The sequence below is a fragment of the Sphaerodactylus townsendi genome, linkage group LG08 (genome assembly GCF_021028975.2).
Source record: "Sphaerodactylus townsendi isolate TG3544 linkage group LG08, MPM_Stown_v2.3, whole genome shotgun sequence".
In the NCBI taxonomy this organism is placed as follows: Eukaryota; Metazoa; Chordata; class Lepidosauria; order Squamata; family Sphaerodactylidae; genus Sphaerodactylus; species Sphaerodactylus townsendi.
In genome coordinates this window covers 6453231-6466978 of record NC_059432.1, presented here as the reverse complement: position 1 = coordinate 6466978, position 13748 = coordinate 6453231, and the positions used below count along the sequence as shown (strand labels likewise).

The window sequence follows — 13748 nt, the reverse complement described above, 5'->3', positions numbered from 1 at the left end:
TAGAATCTAAACATTCCACTTGCCCTGAGGAGGGGGGCCAAGGCTAGCCCGTCTTGCCAGAAGCTGAGCAGGGTTGGCCCTGGCTAGCCCTTGAATGGGAGATTCCCCAAGGCAGAGGCCGTCAATGGCTCTGAAAACTCTTTGGGTCGCTGTAAGTTGCTTGCAACTTGAGGGCACTTTGTGCCTCCACCATTAATCTTAATCAGCTAAAGCGTTACCAAAATGATAAGTCTAACTGGATGTTTTCCAAAGCACAATCATTCATTAAAAGTCCCCATTTGAATCCTAGCTTTTCTTAATTTGTCACTCTTTCCATTAAAAATAGATACCAACCCTTCAGTAACCTCTGGTGTCTCAGTAACCCCAGACAATAAATATTTGTGCATACTACCAAACCAGTAAGATTCTCGTCTTCCGTGGCATAATCACCATAAGCATGCCCTGTGAAATCTCTAATTTGTAGCCATCCCCACCACGTGTGAATGTAAATATATTCAGCAACAGAGCCTTTCCAGCATGTAGAGGATGAGGTACCTCTTAAACAATCTCAAAATATATTTTGCTAAATGCACTGCACAAGAGGTATACATACCCCTTAGCTCAAAGGGCTGTAGTATATAATGTGACCAGAAGAGTTGACATGTTCTTTTTTTTTAAATATATTTATTGCATTTCAAACAAGACAAAAGTAGACATGTTGCTTTTTACAGATTCGCAAATAATAATCATGATAATATTACTAAATAAATGAAAGCAGTTTGGTCCACTACTCAGTGTGGTATTGTTTTTAAGAGCAGTGGACTCTAATCTGGAGACCCGGGTTTGATTCCCCACTCCTCCACAAGAGCAGTAGATTTGAATCTTGTGAAACAGGTTTTTTTCCCCCACTCTTACACATGAAGCCTATCTTGGGCTAGTCACAATTCTCTCCAGACTCTCTCTCTACTTTGGTGAGGAGAGGAAGGGAAGGAGTTTGTAAACCACTTTGAGACTCCTTATGGTTGAGGAAAGCAGGATATAAGTCCAAACTCTTCTTCCAGAAGCAGGAAAAGTTCCATTCCAGCAATCTCCCAACCGATGAAGGTGAAACAAAGTCAGCAATAGTCAAAGTCACCACTGACAGGCAAATGTTGAATATCAAATTTGATTTCACATTTTGAATATGGATTTTTTACTCCAAAATGTTTTAATGTTAGCAAGTGCATAACGGGGCTGCCTTCCATCCAGTGCTCAGTTGTGCCTGTTTACTGTCTACAAAAGGCTACATCTTACGAAGGTGACTACAGAGGATGAAGTGCTTGAAGTTTATGCTCTCTCCTTGGTGTGTTGCAGGGTTGAATGTCACTTCCTCGACTTTTTATGAGCTAAACAAATATTTTAATGTCACTTTGGAGCTGGGTGAACTTGATAGAGAGCCTGACACGCATCTAGTAGTAACGTTCTGGAGGTCCCCAGTCCAAAAGAGATCCGGCTGGCCTCAACCAGGGCCAGGGCTTTTTCAGTACTCCTGGCCCCCGCCGAGCAGAACTCTGCCACCTGAGACCAGGGCCCTGCGGGAGGTGGTTCAGTTCCACAGGGCCTGCAAGGCAGAGGTGTCCTGCCAGAGATACGGCCTGGGCAGTGTGATGCCGGCTCCCGGGTCCTCTCTCTCCCCTTTCTCTTTTTCCTTCCCTTCCCTTTCTTTTTCTCCCCTCTTTGTCCTCCCCTTCCCAGCCTTTCATTGAATAGGCCAAAATAATGGGTAGATGAATTACAATTATGTAGTTGGATCCCCATTGGAAGTCAGATGAGGAATGGTGGAATGCCCGTCTTCTGTATATCTTGAAGATAAAGGACTGAGATGACTGTTTTAACCATTTTACCAATATATGAATTCACGTTGGCATGAATTTACGTTGGCATAATGAATTGTGTGTACCGTATGTGTGTTCTGAGCAGTCTTAAGCCCAGCCTTTGGCTGGAGGAGGGCGGAATACAAATCAAAATAAAGTTAGCCTGGGCCATCCAGGTCAGGCTGGATCCATGTTACAAAAATGGGGTTCACTTCAGAATCCTTCCTGTGCATGTTTTGTGTGAACCATTCCTTCAATATGCAGGGGAAACCGCGCCGGCCACTGAGTGTTTAAACAGACGGTGTTTGGACTGTCCTTTCCCAGCAAAGTCACTGGTTGCTTTTCAGAGTGGTGGCAGCCCCGGAGAGACGCTGCAGCTATTCCAAGAAGGAGAAGGGCCCGTGGCTATGGCCTCCCATGCCCTGCAAGCCAATTAGAGAGTGGCAGTAAAGCGTCACCCACACCGCTGGGCAGGGTTCCTGGACAATCTCGGCTTCCTGCCACCCCCTTCCATCCGCACTGCCCACGCTAATGTGATTTACTCCTGTTTGCTGTGATGGAGATAAAGTTTAATGTGGAAGAACATTAGGCGTTTAGCGGCCTTTCCTGAGACCGCAGGGCACAGGGCACCGCCATTATCAGCCTCAGGCTAAATTGGGGAGAAGCTAATGGAGCTGCACGTCCCCTCCCCTCAGGCCGTTCAGTAATGACAGAGGAACGTCATGACTCAGCAACTTTGGCCAATGCCGAATCGCCCCACAGGAGATCTGCCAAAAGGACGCCCTTCTGAAATGCAAACAACATTCTCAAGAAGAGGAGGAGTTTGGATTTATACCCCACTTTTGCCAACTGGGGAGAAAAGGGGGCATTTGTTATTCTCAGGAATAGGTGGTGGGTTCTCATACTTGTGTCGTTGTTTCATGGATAAAACACCTTGAACAGCCTCTGATCTGGAGGCCAGCTGTAACACAGGTCAGCTTGAAGAAATGACTCCTACACCATCTTCTAGCCAATTTATCCACCATTTTGGCTCCTTTCCATGACAGATGTTGGCAGGATCTTGGGGTCTCTGAGGGCCGCTATTCCCAGCTCTTTGCCCATCTTGGCTGCCTGATAACAGCCAAGCGGCGGCATTCTGCTCTGACTGGAGTGGACTTGGAGGCAAGACCTTTGTAGAGTTCACGGCAGCCTCAGAAGTACCATGGCATGGATTCAGGTGGCCAGATGTGTGCGGGCGTTGGGAGAAACTCATGACAGTAACCAGTTCAGAAAATCTGATCAGGCTTCCTGGAGATATTTCTAGGCGGAAGGTGCCTGATTGGAGGGATGTACCATGCGTGTTGTTTTTCAAAAAAAAAGAGGATTGCAATAGGTAGAGACCAATTTGATGTGGTAAGTACGACTGTCTTGGCCACTGTGAACCACGGGGTTTGCCTAAAGGAGGGGTGGATAACTGTGCCCAAGAGCCACAGGTCTTTTGTTTGACATTCAAACCTGGTTCTCTTCTCAATGGACGGAGGCAAGCCCCTGATGGTTTGTATCTGGCCAAATAAAACCCTTCTCTATCACCACCCCCCCCCCATTTGCTAGCACACCCACAGATTCTCAAATATATGTTGCAAAAGATTTTGGTGCTTGGACTGCAAAAAAAATTGCCTACTCACCTATGCATGTTGAGTCTTGGGGGTGTAATTAAAGAATGAGAATGATCCCTGAGAACAGGAATACAACATCCATCCAAATGTGAGATGGCAGCCCCCCCCCCCCCCCAGCCAGGGTGTTATGGGTTTTCCAAGCTGTGTGCTCGTGATCTGGTAGTTTCTGCTCCTCACGTTTCTCTGTGCCATGGAGAGAAACACCTCTTACCGTGACATGCCTCTGAAGAGGTCAGCTATAGAGGCGGGTGAAACATTAGGAGCAAAAACGGCCAGACCACAGCCTAGAAAACCCACAACCGTCAGTTGATTCCAGCAGCAAAAGCCTTCAACAATCCATTAGAACAGATAGCTGAGTGAGCTGGTGACAGGTGAAAGACCTTTACGTACAAGAGCTGTCTTTGGGAATTTGATGCAATGTTTGTGGATTTGCTGCTTACTTCAGAAATGAGGATTTGCCTCTAATATGCCCTGCCAGTATATTTGAAAATAAATATTACCAAGCCACCATAAATGTGTTGTCGTATCCAAAAGAAAGTACTGCAGCACTTCCCATGGAACCTCCATTTGGAGATACCCAATTCTGAACCAGCCCATGAGTCAACATTTCTGAAAATGGAGCCGGAGGCAGAGAGGGGGATTTCTGTACAAGCCTGAAGGAAGTCCCAGGTTTGCAGAAAAATCTAAAACACTTTTTTTCTAAATTGGGGGAGGGGGGAATCAAGACTTCCCAAAACAATACAGTGGTCTGTGGGCATTCTCTTATTAAAGTGGCCAGCTGGACAGGGCAGTAAGGTTAGAGACCCTTCTGTCCTTTTGTGTCACCTCTTGACTGTCCTCAGACTGGTAATCTCTGGTCTAATTTCCTCCTTTTTCTTGGAAGTTTTTTCTCATTCCTTCCTTCCCTAGCTAGCAAGTCAATCTACGGCTACCAAGCTTGATCCTCCTTGATCTGAGATTGCAAATGCCTTAGCAGACCAGGTGCTCGGGAGCAGCAGCAGCAGCAGCAGCCCATTGCTTTCACATCCTGCATGTGAGCTCCCAAAGGCACCTGGTGGGCCACTGCGAGTAGCAGAGTGCTGGACTAGATGGTCTGATCCAGCTGGCTAGTTCTTGTGTTCTTGCAAGGCAGCTGAAGGCTATCTGTCTCTTGGCTTTCCTATCCAAAATGTAGTTCCCTAATAAACGTTTAACTGGATGTTTAATCAGCGAGCCTGCCACTTCTCTACATAACTAGCAATCTGCCAACAAAACAGTCCTGGAAAAGACCCCACCATCCTCCCATCACGTCCCCTTTTGTAGGAGGACTTGGTGGTGGCCGGCCCAGCAGCAGTCCCAGGGGACTCACTACCCTCACAATATGGCTGGGATTGGCAGCAGCTGATGATAGCACAATCAGCCAAACCTTTCCCAGGAAAGACTATTGGGGGGGGGGAGGGCAGGGAAGGAGGCAGGGGAAATGGAAGATGGGGGTGGAGAGATAAAGGTGGGTTGGCTGGTGGGTGGGAAGGAGAGGGGAGAGGTTCTGGGGGCTCCCAGAGAAGGGGGATGTCAGTGAAAATGAGATGCCCCCACAAGTTCTTCTGAGACCCCATCCCTCCACTTATGCCTAAAACCAAAATGGGCCACAATTTATATGATCGCTAGATCTTCAAAATGGAGCTAGGCTTACAGAAAGGGGGGATCTCTGTACAAACCTGAAGTTCCAGGATTGCAAAAGAAAACCAGCAAGAAAAAAGCAAGGGGTTAAAATTTCACTCATAAAAGAAAAAGCTCCTGCAACTTTAGGAAAAGAACGCCCACTGGGCTCTCCGTGGCAATTTGGGGGTGGGATGGGGGGCTAGAAACCACAACAATATTAGTGACCCTTCAAATCATTGGTTTCTGTAAAGCAAATCCATGGGGGGGGCGTGGTGGACTGGGGGGGGGGGGGAACTGTCTTTCCTCCTCATGTCCCAGTGGAAGATTTGGAGCCAGAAGCCCCGACACTATTTTTGCAACTTGGTTCGCCTTTTCCTAAGGAGGGAGAGCTGAGTGGCCCCTCAAGATATGTTGACTGGTGGACGGGGAAAAGACAGCAAAGCAGGAAAAGGGGAGAGGCTGCGGGGGCTGCCAGGCGAGAGAAAGAAGAAATAGTGGGAGGGGGGATGGAGGGGGAAAGGAAAGGTCCTTGTTCAAGAGCTCAATGCAGAGTAAAAAGTCCCTACACTTCATTGTCATGTCTAAGAAATCTCTCACAAACTAATGTGTAAATCATTTATTTCAGCCAAATGATACAGGGAATTACACATAAATGAGACACAAATGAGGATATAAATAGAAAATGAAAACATTAACAAAAATTTCTTCCTGTAGATGAAATGTGTTGCTGGTATTATTTTGAAAACACGTCTAATGCGTGGGAAATGGTCCTTTTGAAGCTTAAAAAATGGTAAGGTGGGTTTCTGGAAAGGCTTACTGAAACCGCATGTCATCAGCTAACATCTTCAGGCTCTCCTGCACAACTCGGCCCTATCCTGACGCTGTGGCAGGATCATGCCGGTCTTGTGGGCCGAGTGAAGCAGTCAGGCGCTGGGAAGGAAGGCACCAGCTGCAGAGCAAAACAACTTCCTGGATAAAATAGCTAATACAAAAAAAGCTTTCCAGCCACAGCAACAACAAGACTGAGTCATACTGGGGATAGGGGAGGGGCGAAGGTCGTAACCACCAGACAGGGCTGCCAAGAGGTGGGGGGGGGGGGCTCAGGGGATCAAACATCAAGGGCCCTGTTCAGGGTGTTTGCCCACAGAGGTCACCAAGTCACATGATTAGCTTTCATGTGAACCTGAATGTACATGACGCTGCCTTCCACTGAATCGGACTCTCGGTCCGTCAAGCTCAGTATTGTCTACTCAGGCTGGCAGCCGCTCTCCAGGGTTTCAGGGATGTGAAGACTTCCCCATCTCCCCTAAAACAATGCTTTTGTGGGTTTTGTGGGCGAGGCCTGAAGCATTCCTTGTTTATGTGGTCTGTAGTAGCTCTCAGTAGCCTCATAACTTGTTCCAGCTACTGAGAAGGGCAGCTCATGTTTGCTTTTCCAGTTTAATCCCTGAGAATCTTTTTCACATTCCAAAAGCACATTTCCAGTTGTCCTAATTGTGGTATCTTTGCTAGCAGGCAGGTTCATCGAAGGTCGATTCCCCACGGTCAATTAATCACGTGATACTCATGTGAAATAACTAGGTTTCAGGAAAACCTCTCCACTGCTTGAGTGGCAAACAGGGATTCATCCTGTTTCTGGCGCTCGTTCTCCCCCTTATCCCGTGTCCTGACAGAACCATCGTGGAGCGTGATGCAAGTCTAGCAACCAATCAGCTCTCGGCGGCGTGCACAGCCTCTTCCAAGTTTCGGTCAGCATAATGAAAAAATGCTTACACAAGTAACTGTCCGCCCTTCCAAACGAGCGAAAACCCGCTCAAATGCCTAAACGTTTATCCTTGCAAAAGAGCGAAAACCCACTTAAATGCCTAAACATTTAAACATTTGTCCTTGGAAACGAGCGAACCTCAGGTTCCCACCCGAAAAAGGTCCTGCCCCAACATGGCATGCCAGCCAATCAGGAGAGACCCGCAAAGGAGACTGAGTGGTAGTGGGGATTGCTATATTTCTGGAATCAGAGGCAGGCCTACATGTCTTTGCTGAATACATGCTGCGGTGGGGAGGCTGAAAACCCTATTAAAGGTGCGGTTGCTTTACGAACTTGGTTTAATCTAGATAGAATTTCCCGTGGGGAACTGACCTAAGTCACAATACAGGGAATATTTTCTTTAAAGGCAAACAGGTGTCTACTCGAAGCTCTCTACACCCAAATCCCCAGTTTGCCCCAAGGTCTTAAGTATTATCCAAAAGTTGCAGTATGGAATAAATCTAGATGGCTTTGGAACAACACATCAGGGATCAGCCAGGCTAAAGAGAGGCTAACAATGAAGGTCCCGTTACTTCAGATCTGAAATGAAAGTTGGGTTGAAGATTTCAGGTCCTGCATAAGGAGACCCAGAGTTTGCATATAACGAATGTCGTAGACAAATCTAGAAAACAGAAGCCTCCACTGTCCTCTTTGCACCCCCATCCCATCCTTATTTTCTGAACATTCTTGTGGGTAACAAAGGCCCACAGAAGCTGCTGCTAGGTATATTTCAGCAGCTTCGGAAATTCATGCTAAGACTCTGACACCTTTTGGTGAGATCTGTATCCTGCCCTCAAATTATTTTAAAAATTAATGTAGTTGGATTAATTTTTTTGCTCAATACTTGTTTATTTTGTACATTTTACTTGCAATGTGACCTGTTTAACATATCTTAATTTAGTTGCTAAACTTTTCCGTAGTTTAATGTTACAGAGAGCTATTACCTGTGATGGTAAAGTCCCAAAAGCTTTGGGGATAGTTCCCAAATAAAGTATGTGAACACCATACGTGGGGGAAGAGAGTGCTGTCAAATTGCAACTGACTTATGGTGATCCTGTAGGATTTCCAAGGCAACGGATGAGCAGAGGTTTGCCCTTGCCTGCCTCTGTACAGCAACCCTGGACTTCCTTGGTGGTCTCCCACCCAAGGACTAACCAGGCACCACCTTGATTGGCTTCCAAGACCTGATGGGATTGGGCTAGCCTAGGCCATCCACATTAAAGCAGGAGACTGACGGTGGTGGATTTTGTCACGGCCTGCCTCTGTGTAGCGACCCTAGTCTTCCTCAGTATTTTCCTGTCCAAGTGCTGTTTATCTTCTGAGATCTGGCCATATCCCTTTTACCTGTCATACTCAAGACATTTTTTCTGCCTCAAGTAACGCAGGATCTCTTGTAATGTAACAGAATCATAGAGTTGGAAGAGACCAAAAGGGCCATCTAGCCCAAGCCCCTGACATGCAAGGGGACACCATCAAAAAACTCCTGACAGATGGTCATCCAGCCCGTTTAGAAATCTCCAAAGAAGAAGTCTCCACCACCCTTCGAGGCCACGGATTCCACTGTCCAGTAGCCTTTACCGTCAGGAAGTTCTTCCTAATGTTCATGTGAAATTTCCATTCCTGCACCTTGAATCCACGACTCCTGGCCCTAGTCTCTGGAGCAGCAGAAAGCAAGCTTGCTCTCTCTTCAACATGACACCCCTTCAAATATTTAAACATGGTGATCATATCATCCCTTAGCTTTTCTTCTCCAGATTAAACAGTCCTAGCTTCCTAAGCTGCTCCACATCGATGGATTTCAAGCCTTTGACCATTTTGGTCTCCCTCCTCTGGACCTGTTCCAGCTTGTCAATATCTTTCTTGAATTGTGGTGTCCAGAATTGGACACAGTATTCTAGGTGAGGTCTAACCAAGGCAGAAGAGATGATGCTTCATTACAATTCTTGGATTATTAAATTGTATGTCAGCCAAACACTGTCTCCAAGCATCCCCTACAGTTTTGGAAGGGATTCTGTATGCGCACAAATCCTATGTATGCCCATCTGCGGGGTAGTGGAAGAGTAGGGCCAGTGTCAGGTGCAAGAGGGCAGGAGCTCCCATTCCCAGGTACCAGCCACACATACCATTGCCTTGTCCACATGGACCGCGACCGGAGAAGATGAGCAGCCCCATTTAAGAGAAGGAGACAACGGGGAACAGGCCAACTGGATGAAATGCAGACTCAGAAGAAGTGGACTTCAGTGGCGGCTTCTTAGCTCAGCTGAGACACTGGGCTGCTCCCTAGCTTGGACCACTTGGTTGTGCATCAGAACAATAACAAAGGGTGGGTGGGGGATCACATTTAGCATTACAAGGAAAAAAAGGTGAAACATCACTGGGTTGAATAAGCTCCCATTCAAAGTGTGAGGCCTTTCTCTTTCTAGGCCCCACCAAAATCCCCTTAAAATATATATTTTTTAACAAATCGTACAAAAACAAACCTGACAAGGAAGAGAAGGCCACCTCTATGACATTTTATAAATACGCTACACAGGAGGAATTAAGTATGAGCTGGCACGCAGGACCTGTCCTGGACAGGCATCACATCTTGTTTTCCTCGAAGAGAATCTGAGCGTAGACCGTCACGGTCGGAACACCCTTCTCCTTCTGGTAGGGCTTCATCAGTTCCAGTTCAGCGTAGGTCAAATTCTCCTCTGCAATTTTGGGCTACGAAAACAAAAGTGGAAAAGTGTCCATAGCCAGGAATTTGGAAGGCTGCCTTCTTGCACAAAGAAAGTGTGAACACGAGACGTCCCCTTCTACTGAATCACAGCCTGGATCCATCCGAGTCAGGACTGGCGACTCAGACGGGCAGCGACTCCCAGAAGTCTTTCACACCAACGGGCCCGGAGCCCTCCGGGGGAGGGCGGTATAAAAATGTAATAATAAATAAATAAATAAATAGATAGATAGATAGATAGATAGATAGATAGATAGATAGATAGATAGATAGATAGATTAGATAGATAGATAGATAGATAGATAGATAGATAGATGAATCCGGGGAGGGAAGGGCGTATAAAATGTAATAATAAATAAATAAATAAATAGATAGATAGATAGATAGATAGATAGATAGATAGATAGATAGATAGATAGATAGATTAGATAGATAGATAGATAGATAGATAGATAGATAGATAGATAGATAGGAGATGCCGGGGATTGAACCAGGGACCTTCCGCAGGCCAGGAAGATGCTGCACCCCTGAGCCACGGCTCCTGCCACAAGATGAGAACGGTGGCAAGGCCCCACAGCCCTCTTATGAGGCCATCACTTCTACAATCAGTTTCTACACTACAGAAGAGCTTGGGAGGGGGGAGAGACTTGATACACTCCAATCGAAAGCAGGAACGATTTCACAAATTCAGAATAAAACGTGACTCCTGCAGGCTCACAAATGAGAAAGAAGCACCGAATATAATGCAGCATTCCAGGACCAGGTGGGCTCCTGCCATAAAGCACAGGATGCGATTCTGCAACAGACTCACATGCCTCAGGGTTTGCCAGGTGCTAGTATTTGATAGCACTAAAGCATTCATTCATGTACTCCATGAAACGAAGCAGCAGAAGGAGGTGCACGTCTTTCGTAGCAGAGGGATGGAGGACGTTCCACACGCACATTTCACCACTGAGGAGACGGGCCAGTTGCCTCCACACTTTCCCTGGAAAGCCAATGCATGTCGTCAGTGCTTCTTGGAGCCTGTGCTCGTGAGCACCTCAGAAGAGCCTGCTGTTATCAGGCCGAAGAGGGTCCCTCTAGCCCAGCCTCCTGCCTCACACAATGGCCAGCCGGTCCCCTCAGAGGTCCAACAACAGGGACTTCTTCCTTGTCCCAACTACAACCGTTCCCTGCTGTGCCGGTTCCCCCCACCCCAGTCAACATTCTTCAAACTTTCCTGTTTTTTGAAGGGAAATGGGGCCAGACATCCCAAGAAGACTGAAGGCCATTGAGGTGATGTGTGGATCTCAGTATTCCACTCAAAGCAGGAGACAGTCCTGGTAGACAGAATCTGAATCTGGGCCCTGCGCGCCAACTATTGTCATCAGACAGCCATCTGTCGATTACCTCACCGCTTAGGGTGGCCCAGCTTTTCTCATCCTGGCTCTAGCTCTGTGGAACGGGCTTCCTAAGGGGGGGAGGGGGCCCAGGAGGCGCTGCAAGGCCTGCCAGTTTGTCAAGGCTTTTGAGGGTGTGCGAATGGGAGGCTTCAGGGATTGGCCGGGGGGGGGGGGGGGGGGGGGGGGGGTTGTTATTGTATTTATGGTGTAAATGCCACATGTCGGGGTGGAAAGTGCTGCTGAGGTGCAGCTGACTTATGGCCACTGAGTTTCCAAGGCAACAGACGTTGGCCACTGCCTGCCTCTACAAAGCAACGCCAGAGATCTTGGTGGTCTCCCATCCAAATATTATCCAGCTTAGCAGCCAAGATCTGATGAGATCAAGCTAGCCTGCACCCTCCTGGTAATCGTCGGTGCACGGTTTCTGTTATCCACTCGCTCTTCTCTACAGACATTTCTGGCAAAAAGGGCACAGCTTTCCTTGCCGACCAGCTTTGCTGTTCTAGCATATTCAGGGACAGACAGGTGCAGAGGCGCAAAATGCATGTCATGCTAAACAGCTAAAACCCCAAACAGCTAAAAACATCATTTCTCTTTGTTCATAAACCAAATGTTGTCATCCGCTTTTCTTCTCGCAAGCGGAAACAAACCCTGTGTAAAATGAACCCGCTGACTGCAGCTTTCCTGTGATTGCTTGGACTCCTTGTCAGTCTGTCACATGTCACTCTCTCTGATGACAGTAGCCTGGAATGGGCAGGGGGCTGTCTCCATTCCTAGGGGTTGTGCTTGAGAGGACATCTAGTGATAATCGCCTGCAGTGACACATGCCAATCATTGCTTCTTGCGACACTCAGTAATGAGTCATAAACACGCAGGTGCCAACCAGCCATCTCAACAGCTGTTCTTTAGTACTCCAAAGCTTCAGCTCTGCCCCCCTCCCCCCCGCCCCAGATCTCCTTCCTCCCTTAAAGACAGACCACCTGGATCTTCCTGGGTTTTCTCGCGGTGCCTTTTTCCAACTCCCCAAACCTCTTCAAAAACCTTCTCTGTCTCACAGTTGGAAAAAAGTCTCCTGTGTCCGGATTTTTTCAGCCTGCGAAAGGGGAGCTGCAGCTCCATGGCAGAGCATCTGCTCTGTGTGCAGAAGGTTCCGGATTCAATTCCCGGCATCTCCAGGAGCAGGCGGGAGGCGACGTAGAAGACCTCCGCCTGAGACTCTGGAACGCCACTGCCAGTCTGAGTAGGGAAGGCTGGTAGTCTGGTTCAGCATAAACCACCTTCACTTGTTCATCTGCAAAAATAAGTTACCTGGGCACAGGAACATGCTAAGAAAAAGACTAGGCAGGAATCCGTGTTCTGAAACATGCTAGTTTCCAGGGTGTTGGGGGGTGTTACTATTTTATAAGGCAGAGGATTTTGTTAGGTATGGCAAAACTTTCATCCACCTGTGCTATTACTGGCAGTCGGGAGGGGTATAGCTCAGACCACAAGAACTTTATACATGGCAATATCACTGGCTGGTGGACCCACTCCAAACTTCAGCTTCTTAACGCTGGACACACTTAGCACATGCGGTTTACCCAAGACTCTGTTCACACCGCACGAAACTGGCTCATTCCCTACTTTCCCCACTTAAATTATATTTCTCATTCCCATTCCACTCAACCCCCCCCCCTCCAATCCTACAAAGGCCCTCTAACACCCAGCTCATGTAAATTTTAGAGCTAAGATTTATGAAATCATATTGTCCAGGTGTATTATTATATTATCTAGAAATTGCATTGTTTTCTAGGGTAGATTATCTCTTTATTCCTACTTTATTCGATTAAGTTTGGATATGAAAAATAACACTCGATTCCTCCAATACAGGTCACTGGGCAGCATTGGCTGATGTGTTACTTTCATACATTTTTATGATGTTCCTATAGTAAACATAATTTAATAAAGCCAAAACACACTAAATAAATAATTGCATCTAGAAAAGCAATAAAAGCAAATAAAATTAGTACTTTCATAAGTGGAAAAGGTACTTCAATTACTGCTGCAAGCAACGGTGAACCATAAAATGTGTAGAATAATTTCCCTTATGCATATTTCCAGTATGTAATAATTTGATTGAAAATATGAAGAAACACACAGGAGGTTCAAAATTGTGGAGCGCATAGAGTTCTCAGCAAAGGATATGTAATAATTGAGCATAGACAATACAGCTCTTCCAAGCCCTTCTTTTGCAGGCAGGATTCAGAAGAGGGGTGTGGAAATGTGTGCACGTGTGCTTAATTAGATTGGGTGAGTTTGCAGTCGTGGAAAAGCAACTTAAGAGAGACCCGCTCTGCAGAAGGGCAGTCCCTTTCCAGAAGAGCATTTCTTCCCAGATACCAAACAGCTTTAGCAAGCAAATTTGACGTGCTGCTGTGTTGCATTTAAAAGCTTGTGATGAGATTTCTTCTCTCCGTTATGGAAAGCAGCTGTTGAGAAAGTGAAGTCTTGGGGAAATGCTGTGGGCAGCCAAAGTGGCCATCTCTTTCAACTATATCTGACAATAATCCCATTATATAAAAGGAATACTAGAACATCTCAGCCGATGAATTTAGCACCTTCTACAGATAAGAAAAGTTTGCAAGGAACGCATCATTCTGGCCTTTACTATGCTGAGAATGTTCCACAGGAGTCCTCCAGAATTCTTGCTTCTGGACACTACTGGGATGAGCCACC

At 46.8% G+C, this 13748-nt stretch overlaps 1 protein-coding gene across 1 annotated transcript in view; it reads right to left on the bottom strand.

The window, feature by feature from the left end:
• Positions 1-5729: 5729 nt before the first annotated feature.
• Positions 5730-13748, bottom strand: part of VSTM4 (V-set and transmembrane domain containing 4) — a 40729-nt gene continuing 32710 nt past the window's right edge. Inside the window, 1 exon segment of the mRNA XM_048506137.1 lies at positions 5730-9638. Coding sequence (XP_048362094.1) covers positions 9513-9638 — 126 coding nt within the window. The 3' untranslated portion in view covers positions 5730-9512.